The sequence below is a fragment of the Dendropsophus ebraccatus genome, chromosome 10 (assembly GCF_027789765.1).
Source record: "Dendropsophus ebraccatus isolate aDenEbr1 chromosome 10, aDenEbr1.pat, whole genome shotgun sequence".
NCBI classification, from domain to species: domain Eukaryota; kingdom Metazoa; phylum Chordata; class Amphibia; order Anura; family Hylidae; genus Dendropsophus; species Dendropsophus ebraccatus.
In genome coordinates, this window is record NC_091463.1 from 32652180 (window position 1) to 32666155 (window position 13976).

Genomic DNA, 13976 nt, shown 5'->3' on the forward strand with positions numbered 1-13976 from the left:
AAATAGCGATGAGCAAATTTACATTAATAACGAAGCAAAGCCTTTCCTTATCTCTGAAATCCGCTCATCAGCCTACTGCCTTCTAACTCACTGCCGCTCCTCCCCAGGTGCTGGGAAAAGCTGGGTCCAATCCTGGGAAAGTTCTCCCAGTTTCCCAGGACTGGATCTAGCTTTTACCAGCACCTGATATGCGGTTGTGCACCGATCAGCGCTCATTTGCAGTGCATTTACACAGCACACCTTATTGAGTGGCCAGGCCGCACTAACTCGTTCATGCGGCCATTAAGATACATTTTTATCGGCTGCACATCCCATTACGAAAGAGATGTGCAGCCAATAACAATGATTTTCATGGCCGGAAAAAAAAAATGGATATAGATAATCTCTAGTCATCTCCATTACAGGTTTACAAACGTGCAGAGATCTGCAATACAAGACACAAATTGAATTTCATTCAAAATAATCATTTATACTGAAATATATTGAAGCACAAACTCACATAAGGCATCATCTTATATTATCTAAACATGGAGGGATTTACTCCAAAACTAAAATTATATAGGCATTTCTAATGCAATCTAATAACCTGAAGGTGCATGCTAACTGAGGGCCTTTACAAGGTGCCCACAAAGGGCTAACCTAGCGTGCAGGCAGCCATGTTCTCGCACCAATCTTTTTACCTAGGATACATTTATATGTGCAAGCTCCAGCTCAACTGCGGGTAAAGAGACATAGTGAAAGTTCATAGGTCACTATTGGGCTGGGTTTGCACAAGCCTGATATGGACATCTTTTTAGGTCTATATTGCCGCTACAAGTTTGATGACCCAATCTGACAGCTGTCAGTTCAGATTATCAGACCAGAGGGCCAGGATTGGCAGACGTATTACAGATGCCTCCCCTTAGGGTGCGTTCTAGTAACCATTTTTCTGCCCGCTAGGACATATCCAGTGCGACCCATCTCATGACGAGTACTTCAACATTTATAAAGCTGATGGCATAAAGAATTTTCTATACATTCTAAACATTTTCTATAATCAATAAGAAGTAACATAATTAGTCGGCCCATATTAAAGGAAATCAACTATGCTTTTCCAGAGATCTGGTATAATGTCTCAGCATAGCCACTGCATTGATGCAGCTTAAAAAAACAAATAAAACGTTTGCATAAATTAAACAGATTTTGCTTTCTAAGACTATGAACACATGTAACAATCACAACTGAAAGAATCCATTACTGGGCACTCATAATCTGCTTTGGCTTCTTATCACACGTGATGCTGGACAGAGACTAAACACTGAAGATATTCAGTAGGAAACTGATGTTTGATGGGACTCAGCTCCGATACTAAACATTCTTCAAGGATCGTGCTCTGACGCACACACAGATGACAAGAAGATAACTAAGAGTTCTGACTAGCCCACATGGCATCTTGAATCTGGTCCTCTCGGAGCAGCCGCAGGGTACGCAGCCCGTAGAGAAGCTGGCTCTTTGAGTTTCCAATAAAGTTGTTGGAAAGAAACGCTGGAAGACCTCCAAATCCATCCCGTAGTGTGTAGAGGGGAACACGTACTAAACCCATCACCTATGGGGGAGGCAAAGACAATAGTTAGGGTACGTGCACACTACAGATTCCGCCGCACTACGTTAGGGTATGAGCACACTACAGATTCCGCCGCACTAAGTTAGGGTATGTATGTGCACGATACAGATTCTGCTGCACTACGTTAGGGTATGTATGTGCACGATACAGATTCTGCCGCACTACATTAGGGTATGAGCACACTACAGATTCCGCCGCACTAAGCTAGGGTATGTATGTGCACGATGCAGATTCTGCCGCATTTCAGGTGGGGGCAAGCAGCGGAATCCGCTTGAAGGTCTACGCTCAGAATCCGTAGTGTGCACGTACCCTTGATAAGGATCACTTAAAAGAGGGACCAGATAATTTTCCTGTGATGTTGAACTAGCCTGGGCTGCATTGGGCAATGTCCTCTCACTAGAGATGAGCAAATCTACAGTAAGTTTCTTGTTCAATAATTTTTTACTGAAAGTTTTTTAAGTGATATAAAGATATTACAAACTTAGAAAATAGGATTAGTCCTTACCGGTAAGCCGGTTTCTTTGAACCTTCACGACGGCACCATAGGAGCAGTGGCGTAGCCACCGTGGTCGCGGGGGTCGCCGCCGCGACCGGGCCCGCCACAAGGGGGGCCCGCGGGGCCCCCCGATCAATCACTCTTGTGACCGCAAGCATTGTTTTGCTTGCGGTCACAAGAGACTGGCTCCGTCTTTCCCCGGCTTCTGCGCGGCTGCCGGGGGTGTCGCGTCTTACCCCCGGCAGCGCGCGCATCCCAGAACTCCCTGCGCGCCTTGGGCCCTGACTTCCGGTTTCCGGCGCGCAGGGAGTTCTGGGATGCGCGCGCTGCCGGGGATAAGACGCGACACCCCCGGCAGCCGCGCAGCAGTCGGGGACAGACCGAAGGCGAAGGAGTGAGGATCAACGTGGGAGCGCGATGTCAGGTGAGTTAAGTTTTGTTTTTTTATCAGCCTGTACGGGTGGGGGGAAAGGAGGGGGCCATCTATGAGGGTGGGGGGAAAGGAGGGGGCCATCTATGAGGGTGGGGGGAAAGGAGGGGGCCATCTATGAGGGTGGGGGGAAAGGAGGGGGGCCATCTATGAGGGTGGGGGGAAAGAGGGGGACATCTATGAGGGTGGGGGGAAAGGAGGGGGGCATCTATGAGGGTGGGGGGAAAGGAGGGGGGCATCTATGAGGGTGGGGGGAAAGGAGGGGGCCATCTATGAGGGTGGGGGGAAAGGAGGGGGGCATTTATGAGGGTGGGGGGAAAGGAGGGGGCCATCTATGAGGGTGGGGGGGGGGAAAGGGGACCATCTATAAGGGAGGGAGGAAGGGGACCATCTATAAAGGGAGGAAGGGGACCATCTATAAAGGGAGGGAGGAAGGGGACCATCTATAAAGGGAGGGAGGAAGGGGACCATCTATAAAGGGGGGGAAAGGGGACCATCTATAAGGGAGGGAGGAAGGGGACCATCTATAAGGGAGGGAGGAAGGGGACCATCTATAAGGGAGGGAGGAAGGGGACCATCTATAAAGGGAGGGAGGAAGGGGACCATCTATAAAGGGGGGAAAGGGGACCATCTATAAGGGAGGGGGGGAAAGGGGACCATCTATAAGGGAGGGGGGGGAAGGGGACCATCTATAAGGGAGGGGGGGGGGAAGGGGACCATCTATAAGGGAGGGGGGGGGGGGAAGGGGACCATCTATAAGGGAGGGTGGGGGGAAAGGGGGCCATTCATAAGGGAGGGTGGGGGGAGAGGGGACCATCCATAAGGGAGGGTGAGGAGAGAGGGGGCCATCTATAAGGGAGGGGGTAGAGGGGGCCATCTATAAGGGAGGGGGTAGAGGGGGCCATCTATAAGGGAGGGGGTAGAGGGGGCCATCTATTTGGGGGGGCAACATAGGGGGACATATATTATTAGGAGGTCACATAGAGTCAGGGCTACCCACTAAATGAGGGTGTAAAGGGGACAGTACAGATGTGCATTGTGTAGAGAGATGAGGATGGTGTCAGAGTGAGGAGACTAATATGTCTGTCTGGCAGATTCTGTGGATTCGTGGCTCTGAGAAGTTCTCATAACGGCCCAGGACGGATGGAGAAGATGATGAAAAGGGAAGAACTCCGATCAGAAAAGACGTCTCCTGTGAGTCACCTGATATAACTGCAGTGTAATGTATATGGTGTATAGAGCCTGTGTAGAGCTGGGGCCACCTCTATATGACTGGATGAGGTGATTTAGTATACTGGATTTGGTCAGTAACAATATGGTGGTGATGGTAGTGGTTGTGGTGTGGCGGTAATGTTTCCTCCCTATATACTGGTATTACTGGTAATATTGGTCTCAGTATACAGGATTTGGTCGGTAACAGTATGGCAGTAATAGGTAATATCTGTCTTGGTGTGTGTGTGTGTGTGTGTGTATGTGTATATATATATATATATATATATATATATATATATATATATATATATATACAGTGGTACCTTGGTTTAAGAGTAACTTCGTTTAAGAGCGTTTTGGTTGAAGAGCTCACAGTTTTTCAAAATTGTGACTTGGTTTAAGAGCATTGCTTTGGTTTAAGAACTTCCTGTATTGGGTGGGAGCGCGAGTGGAGAAGGGGCATGGCCTGCATAGCGGGGTCTACAGCACTGTACTCTAAACACCTTCCAAATCATAGCAGATCCCCTTCAGGCTGGGGCTTACATCAGGGGACAGGACTGTGTGTGGGGGGGTAATCTCTCCATAGCTGTAACCCCTCTCTCCCCGGACAGAGAGTGCTGCATGTATGTGCCCACATCTGCCCTGCTCATTCCTTCATACTCCCTGCAGTCTCTGTCCACCCTTGTGTTTCCCATCCTCTTCATTACTGTACAGTACAGAATAATAAATATATTTGGGGTGTGGAACCAATTGTCTGCATTTACATGATTTCTTATAGGAAAATTTGCTTTGGTTTAAGAGTGGATTTGGATTACAAGCACGGTCCTGGAACGAATTATGCTCATAATCCAAGGCACCACTGTGTATATATATAATATATATATATATATATATATATATATATATATATATATATATACACACACACACAACAATAGCATCACTTGGTCGTGAAAGAAGGGGTGGGGGGGGGGCCCAAGTTGGCCCTCTCGCACCAGGGCCCAGGAGACATTAGCTACGCCCCTGCATAGGAGGATGGGTTGTACCCTAGGGACAGGAAAAAGCACGAGAGGTTAAAAGCCCCTCCCCTTCCTCCCAGCACCAGTGCCTTTGTAACAGTAATTCTAGCACCACGTGAGTATCATATAACGTATACAATACAGGGAGGGTTACTGGTGCCGTCGTGAAGGTTCAAAGAAACCGGCTTACCGGTAAGGACTAATCCTATTTTCTCTTCTCACCTTCACGACGGCACCATAGGAGTAATACCAACAATTTACCTTAGGGAGGGACTACAGCTTGAAGAACTTTGCGTCCAAATGACAAGTCTTCGTCGCTTTGTAGTTGCAGCCGGTAGTGTCGCATAAACGTATGAGGAGACGACCATGTTGCTGCTTTGCAGATTTGCTCTATAGAGGCAGATGCTCTTTCAGCCCAAGAGGTTGAGACCGATCTCGTGGAGTGGGCTCGTATTTTAATTGGAGTAGAAAGATTTTGAGACTGGTAGGTCTGTGAGATGGCATTCCTGATCCATCTGGCAATTGTACTCTTAGATGCCTTTTTCCCCTTATTCTTCCCTTGGAATTGTAAGAAGAGGTTTTCATCTATCCGCCAAGGTGCGGTTGACTCGATATATTGTAGGACCGTTCTACGAACGTCTAGAGTATGGAATTTATTCTCTAAAGGATTTCTAGGGTTTTGGCAAAAGGAGGGAAGTATGACATCTTGGGACCTGTGGAAGCTGGAGACCACCTTAGGTAGGAAGGAGGGGTCAGTCTTTAAAACTATACGGTCATCTGAGATTGTACAGTAAGGTTTCCTTATCGTTAAGGCCTGAATCTCTCCTATTCTTCTGGCTGAGCAGATAGCTACTAAGAAGACTGTCTTGTAGGAGAGGGACTTTAGATTTGCTTCCTCGATAGGTTCGAAGGGAGACATTGTTAGTCCTTCCAAAACCACATTCAAATCCCAAGGTGGATGTGTGTTTTTAACTGTGGGATTTACTCTTGTAGCTGCCCGAATGAATCTTTTGATCCACCGGTGATTGGCCAGATCCGTATCATAGACTGCTGATAGTGCCGAAACCTGAACTTTTAACGTAGCAGGCTTGAGGCCCTTAGATAGCCCTGCTTGTAGGAAGTCCAAGATCTGGGCTATATTTGGTTCTGCAGGGAACTGAGGAGGAGACTGGCACCATGAGTTAAAAACTTTCCATACTTTGAGGTATATAGAAGCAGTAACTTTCTTCCTACTTTTCATGAGGGTAGAGATTACTGGTTCTGATAGTCCCTTACTTCTTAGCATGGACTCTTCAGGATCCAAGCGGACAGATGGAATTTCTGTGGATCCGGGTGTGTTATTGGGCCCTGCATTAGTAGATCTGGAATCTGTGGAAGAAGAATTGGGTCCTCTATCGCTAGATATTTGAGAAGCCCGAACCACCCCCTTCTGGGCCAGTACGGGACGATAAGGATTATTTTCAGGTTCTCTTCCCGGATCTTTTGGAGAACTCTTGGGATTAAGGGGATCGGAGGAAACCCATATGCCATCCTGAAATGCCATCTCTGAGTTAAGGCATCCACTCCTGTAGGGTGATCTGCTGGGTTTAGAGAGAAAAATTTTTTTACCTTTCGGTTCTGTCTGTTGGCAAATAGATCTATTTGGGGCTGGCCCCAGTGTTCCACTAGTTGTTGGAATATGTGGTCTTTCAGGCACCATTCGCAGGGTGAACTTTGTTCCTGCTGAGGAAGTCTGCCTGGGTATTTTCCATTCCCTTTAAGTGTGTTGCTGAAAGGGACAATAGATTGACTTCTGCCCAGGAAAATATTTGTTGAGAAATTTTCCATAGACGATTTTCCTTGGCGCTTCCCTGATGTCTCAGGTGTGCCACAGTTGTCATATTGTCTGATAGGATGTGTACGTGGGTACCCTGCAAGATATTTACCGCTGAAATTAAGGATACCTGTACTGCCTTGAGTTCTCTCAGGTTTGAGGATTGTTTCAGGGTTTCTTGGTTCCAGGTACCCTGAAAAAATTGTGTTCCTACTTGGGCTCCCCAACCGTATTGACTTGCGTCTGTTCTCATAATGCGTTTTGGTTGAGGATTCCAAGGTGTCCCTTTCTCCAGATTTTGTTGGGAAAGCCACCAGCGGAGAGAGGATTTGACCTGAGGAGTAAGGCAAAATTTGTTTTCGAGGCCCGTGGGTCTTTTGTTCCATACCTTCAATATTTGAGATTGTAAGGTCCTGGAGTGAGCCTGACTCCAAGGTACCGCCGGAATACAGGCTGTCATTGACCCTAAAACGGACATTGCTTCTCGGATTGAAGTTCGTGATTTCCCCTTGAACTTCCGAATTTTCTCCCTTAGATCCTTTATTCTCCCTTCTGGGAGAAAGGACATCTGGCGATCTGAATCCAGGAGGATCCCTAGAAAGATCTTTCTGGAAGATGGGACTAGATCCGACTTCTTGTCGTTTATAATCCACCCCAAAGACTGGAGCAGATTGCGAGTGTTTTCTAGATCCAGTTTTATTTTCTCCTGGGACTCCGCTATTATCAGTAGATCGTCTAAGTATGCTACTGCGTTTATGCCTTGTAAGTGGAGAAGGGATATTACTTCTGACATAATATTGCTGAATATCCTGGGCGCTGATGATATCCCAAATGGGAGGGCCCTGAATTGGAAATGGCATAATTTTTTGTTTATCATTATGGCAAATCTTAGGTATTTTTGGGACTGGGCATGAATTGGCACATGATAGTATGCATCCTGGAGATCTAGTGAGATCATCCAGGCGTTCTTGGCTATCAATGGAGTGGTGGATTTTATTGACTCCATCTTGAACTTTATATACCTTACGTATTTGTTTAGTGGTTTTAGATTTATTATTAGACGGTACGATCCGTTCGGCTTCTTGACAAGGAAGAGACTTGAATAATGTCCTGACCCTCTCTCTTCTCGAGGGACAGGCGAAATGACCTTCATTTGGTGGAGCTTTAGCACACTTGCCACCATCTCTGATTGTAGGGGACCTGGAGACTGTCGGGATATGACAAATCTTTTTGAAGGGGGGTGAGTAATTTCTATTTGGTAGCCGTCCCTGATGATGTTTAACACCCAGTTGTTTTCCGTGATGGTGTTCCAGGCTTTTGAGAATTCCGACAGTCTCCCCCCTACTGGACAGAGGTCATTGCTTATCTTGGGAGGGCCGGGGACTGAAAAAAATATTTTTCCCCTTGCCTCCCTTTGGGTAGCTCCAACGGCCCCCCTTCCCTTTGCCATGATACGGTTCTTGGTATCTAGGCTTCTTGAACTGCTCTTTCTTTTGGGGAGCTTTGTTCTCAGGGATTGCTTTCTTCTTATCTGCGCTCTTCTCAATAATTGTGTCAAGGGCAGATCCAAATACATATTTTCCCTTAAAGGGAATACCACACAGTTTCGCTTTTGACGTGGGATCTCCAGTCCAGTTTTTTAACCAGAGAGCCCTACGTGCTGCGTTTGTTAGTGCCCCATCTTTTGCGGCAAACCTCACAGATTCTGCCGTGGCATCCGATAGAAACGCCGTTGCATCTTTTAGAAGAGAAAGAGAATTTATAATTCTTTCTCTAGAACAGTCACTATTCAGGTGTTCTTCTAACTGGCCTATCCAAAGGTGTAGTGCCCTTGCCACACAAGTGGATGCTATGTTATTTTTGATTGAGTATGATGCTGTCTCCCAGGACCTCTTGAGTAGGCTTTCTGCCTTACGGTCCATAGGGTCCTTTAATTGTGACGAGTCCTCGAATGCCAGGAGGGTCTTTTTAGTTACCTTGGCAACCTGGGCATCGATTAGCGGAATCTCTCTCCAGTTAGCGGAATCTTCTTCGCTAAATGGGAGGCGTCTCTTGATTTCACCTGGAACCTGTAATTTACGTTCAGGGTCCGCCCATTCATCTGAGATAAGGGACTGAAGTGTTTCGTGCACTGGAAAGACCAGCTTTTTCCTAGGTTTAAGACCCTGAAACATCTGGTCTTTCAATGTGACTTCTTCTTGAATCTCTTCAAATCCCAAAGCACTCCTTACTGCCCTAAGAAGTGGGAGTGTATGGTCAGAGGAAAATAAATATTTTTTAGTTTCCTCCTTGTATTCAGTTTCATCTGCCGTTAGATCTAGAGCTTCGGAAATCTGGCCAGATTCACATGAGGATGCGGATGAATGTCTTTTACGCTTAGAGGAAGTTATAGATATAACTGATCCTGAATCTATAGAGCCCGATGCCAAGGGTACAGGGTCTATGATTTCTGGTACTATAGGTGGTGTGTTGTTCCCTATAGGGGCAGCAGGAGGCGTAGGAAGGGACGCTGGAGGTATGTCTTGAGGCAGGATAGCTGGAGGGGGAATAGCCGGAGGTGGAGTGGCTGCCGGGGTTTTGGCTATGGATGCTGAGATTTCATCCCTCATCATCTTTCTGATGTCTTTAAGAAAAGAAGATCTATCTTTCTTAATAATATCCCCTATACATCCTGCGCATATATTCTTTTTATAATTTGAAGGAATTTTGCTGTTGCATGACACACATCTCTTTGTTTGCGTCCCTTTTTTGCCTGCAGAGGAGGATGCTGCTGTAGATTCTTTAGTCTCCTAGGTATGAGAGCCAAGAATCCATCAGTATAAATGTACCCCCTATACCAGTATATATTAGAAGTGTACTTATCACCCTTGGTGACCCCTGTATATAAGCCATAGGGTGAACCAGACAGTGAAACAACAAGTAGGTCCCGATGCAGAGCTGGCATTGGAAGCGTACTGAATGCAGAGATCGGCACACGGAAGCATGACTGAGGGGGGTTTACTTACGGTTACCGCCGAGGCAGTCTCTTCTGAAGCGGAGGAATCCATCTCCATAGAAGACGATCCGAACCGCTCACGCCATCCTTTTGAATGATGGCGCCCCACCGGAAGTGCTGTGACGCGACTTCCGGCGTGTGTGCGTCACCTGAGTGGTCCGGCGTAAGACGCCACGTAATGACGTACTTCCGGGAATCCTGACAGATTACGCTCCCCGGAGACGTCTGACCACATTGCAGCAGGAGCGCAACCCGCCAGGTTACCTCGTGTTGCCGGACTCCATTAGCCCACGGTTACCCGCGCGAGTCCCGATCCCGGAGCGAGGCCTCAAGAGACGACGGATCCGTTTGGTAAGGGGATGAGGGAGGAAGGAGACCTAAGCCCCGATCGACCCTTGCCCTTTGTGTCCATCTTCTTGGGGGATCTCTTCTCACCTTCACTCGGATCCCCCCCTCTCGTGTCTGCCCTAGCAGGACAGGAAAAAGCACTGGTGCTGGGAGGAAGGGGAGGGGCTTTTAACCTCTCGTGCTTTTTCCTGTCCCTAGGGTACAACCCATCCTCCTATGGTGCCGTCGTGAAGGTGAGAAGAGAAACATGTGATAAAATGATTACGTTACGAGGTATAACAAGTATTCCTGAGATCATTTGCGGTATAACATAAAAAGAAACATGTCCTCTTTCTCCTACAGCAAGTTTCATTTCGCAAAACACCAAACACTCGGCATTGGTCTATACACAGGTGTGTACAAGCCCTAAAATGAACACTGTTCTGGTCACATCTTGATAAAACCCATTTACAGATTACAACTCTCACACGTAGGGTATACACTATGGATTTTACGCAGCATTCAATTATTTATTTAGGGTATTCTTACACATACTGTATATGCTGCAGATTTTATGCCGTGCAATTGGGCGTAAAGAAATAATTAAACAGCATAAAATCTGCAGCGTACATGCTAAGTGTGAACATACTCTAACAAGACATCTAAGAAGATGCCTCTCACCTCCAATCCATGATCTTTTGCACACACCCCTTCTTTTTCTATGGCTGCAATTTCCTCCAGCTTCAGTTCCTTTGTGTAGAAGTGTGTGACCCCTTTCTGCGGGAACTCTCGGACCTGTGAGCTCTTATAGTCTTTCTCTGTCACTTTCAAGGTGTTAAAGGTGGAGCCCAGCTCCTCCAGCAGCTCACGGTTCAGGCCATCTTCCAGGGTTGCGTCTCGAGTATCTACGAAACCGCCTGGGAAACCAAGACGCCCATCAAAACGCATCATCATCTGTGAAGACAAGACACAATGAGTGACAATTTCTAAATGTTTTCTAGGTATCATATACAGTTATCCATTTACACTAAACAACTCAGTATTCCTAAACACTGTGCAAAGCTGATCATGTGTAGTGCAGTTCCTGACGGGATCCCTGCATTATATACTACCCAATCAGGCTCTATACTAGGCATAACACAGGGTGTTAGTTTTGCCCTAAAAGTGGGCATATACTTTACATAGTAGCCCAGTCGTGCCAAATTCTGTGGGTTCAGCCAACTTTTGTGTAAAGTATTTAAGTAATAAATTGATGTCTTGAAGTACACCTGCTGAGACCCCCCATAATCTTTGGAGAGTCTGGCAGTAAGTGTTCAATTTTCCCTGTAGCACCATCTCAGGAGAAGATTACGCAGTGTCTATTTAAAGCAATAGGTGGGTCTCTGTAAGGGCCCTTTTACACAGGAAGATTATCTGACAGATTATCTGCCAAAGATTTGAAGCCAAAGCCGGGAATGGAATTGAAAAGAGGAGAAATCTCAGGCTTTCCTTTATGACTTGATCTCTGTTTATAGTCTGTTCCTGGTTATGGATTCAAATCTTTGGCAGATAATCTGTCAGATAATCTTTCTGTGGAAAAGGGCCCTAATGCTACGTTTACACGAAACGACTATCGGGCGAATTTTCGCGATAACGATCGAATTCTAACGATAATCGTACGTGTAAACGCGGCGAACGATCGAAAAATCGTTCATTTTGATCTTTTAACATGTTCATAAATCGTCGTTCGCAGATCGAAAAAAATTTGCCGATCGTTCCGTGTGAACAGTCGTTGCGCTATAGTCCCACCGCCCGCCGCCCCGCCCCCCGCTCATCCGCAGCCCCCTGCGCTGGCTCGATCGCCGCCCCGATCGCCGCCGCCGCTCCGATCGCCCCCGCCGGCCCACGGTCATACGTTACCTGCTCCGCGCAGCAGGTCTTCGGACATCCCCGACTCCCCTCTTCAGCGCACTGATTGGCTCAAGAGATGAGCCGGGAATTTCAAACGGCTCCCCTTCAGCCAATCAGTGCTGCCTTGCATTGATTGGCTCAAGAGATGAGCCGGTAATTTCAAACGGCTCCCCTTCAGCCAATCAGTGCTGAAGAGGAGCACTGATTGGCTGAAGAGGAACCGTTTGAAATTCCCGACTCATCTCTTCAGCCAATCAGTGCGCTGAAGATGGGAGCCGGGGACGTCGGAAGACCTGCTGCGTGGAGCAGGTAACGTATGCTCGTGGTCGGGGCGGCGGGGGCGATCGGAGCGGCGGTGGCAATCGGAGCGGCGACGGGGGGGGCGATCGGAGCGGCGACGGGGGGGGGGGCGATCGGAGCGGCGACGGGGGGGGGGGGGGCGATCGGAGCGGCGACGGGGGGGGGGGGGCGATCGGAGCGGCGACGGGGGGGGGGCGATCGGAGTGGCGACGGGGGGGGGCGATCGGAGCGGCGACGGGGGGGGGGGGCGGTCGGAGCGGCGACAGGGGGGGCGATTGGAGCGGTGGCGGGGGTGGCCATCGGAGCGGCGGCGGTCATCGGAGCGGCGGCGGGGGTGGCCCTCGGAGCGGCGGCGGGGGTGGCCATCGGAGCGGCGGCGGGGGTGGCCATCGGAGCGGCGGCGGGGGTGGCGGTCGGGGCGGCGCAGGGGGCTGCGGTTATGCGGGGGGGCGGGCTGCGGGGGCGGGCCGGGCTGTGGGCGCACGATTGCAAAACGATTTTTCCATACGATATATCGTACCGTCTAAACGCTGATCGTTATAAAAAAATTGTTACTTCGAAATTGTTAATCGTACGATCGGGCGAATTATCGCTCCGTGTAAACCCAGCATAAGGGTGCGTTTACACAGAGAGATTTATCTGAAATATCTTTAGGGTGCGTTCACACCTACAGGATCCGCAGCAGATTTGCAGCAGATTTGATGCTGTGTTCATTTAATTAAATGAAATCTGCTGCGGATCCGAAGCAGAAAATACGCTGCGGATCCGTTAAGTGTGAACGTACCCTTAAAGCCAAAGCCAGGAACAGACTATAAACAGAGAACAGGTCATAAAGGAAAGACTGAGATTTTTCCTCTTTTCAAATCCATTCCTGGCTTTGGCTTCAAAAATCTGTCAGATAAATCTCTGTGTAAACGCACCATAAGGGTACGTTCACACCTCGGAATCAGCGCCGAATCCCGTCTGCTATCTCTTTCAATGAGAGGCTTTACACGCCTCCCTAGTGTGAACGGGCCCTAATACAACACAGATCCTCCAGCACAAGCAAATCTCTTTGTAACCATTTTCCACACAGACCAAGAAATAAGAATCCTGAACATAGGACCCCCTCTATTTCAGAATACCCTAAAAAAGTGTATAAGGAGTGTATGAACTGTTCTCTAAACCTGAAAATTTAGGAGTGACTTAATAGACTAAGCTCAACACTAATTGAACTCATTACTATGATTTATTGTAATATCCGCCGTAAGCCTCAGTAACCAGGTGCAGCACAGGCAGATAACCGTTCTAGTATGCAATGTGTATGTGGTTTTTATCATGAGTCATGTGACCTAGCAGCTGACCACCCACAATGCACAGCTCCCTGGTAACAGGAAGCCAGTAGAATTCTTACTTTAGCTTTCTGTCTAGATGAAGAATAAAACATCAACTAACTAAAAATCGATTCAAAATAAGTAAAGAAAAGTATACATAAAGCTACTCAATATATTATGTAGAGTTACACTGTAATGGGTTATAGATCTGTTGTGAATAAGTGGAGTCGTCCTTTAAGCTAAACCCAACTTTCCCTGCAGAGCCTCAGGATCTCACCAGTATGACATATCGGATAGGGATTCGGTCAAACAGCTTCGCTGTAGTGGGGGAATACAGCATGACGTGACAGGCATGTCTATAGCCCTCCAGCTGCAAGGCCTCTTCCTTGGCCACATTGCGAGGTCGTGGACGATCCTCCGGAGACGATCGGATCTGCTGCCCAGCTTGAGCCATGATAGCTGCTACATTCTGTGGGCTAAAGGACCTTTGATGATGTCATAATCATGTGATCAGTCATGTGCCTGGGAGGAGTCGGATCCTGGGCTGTGCTATTCTTAATTGTTCGACTGCAGTCAAT

At 47.9% G+C, this 13976-nt stretch overlaps 1 protein-coding gene across 1 annotated transcript; it reads right to left on the minus strand.

Moving 5' to 3' along the window:
* Positions 1-448: 448 nt before the first annotated feature.
* On the minus strand, positions 449-13890 carry NUDT16 (nudix hydrolase 16). The gene is made up of 3 exons (XM_069986370.1): positions 13676-13890; positions 10577-10849; positions 449-1585 (listed from the first exon to the last, which is right to left on the minus strand). Exons 1-3 carry the CDS (start codon positions 13850-13852, stop codon positions 1403-1405), a joined length of 633 nt encoding a protein of 210 aa, XP_069842471.1. The 5' UTR covers positions 13853-13890; the 3' UTR covers positions 449-1402.
* Between the last annotated feature and the right edge of the window lie 86 nt (positions 13891-13976).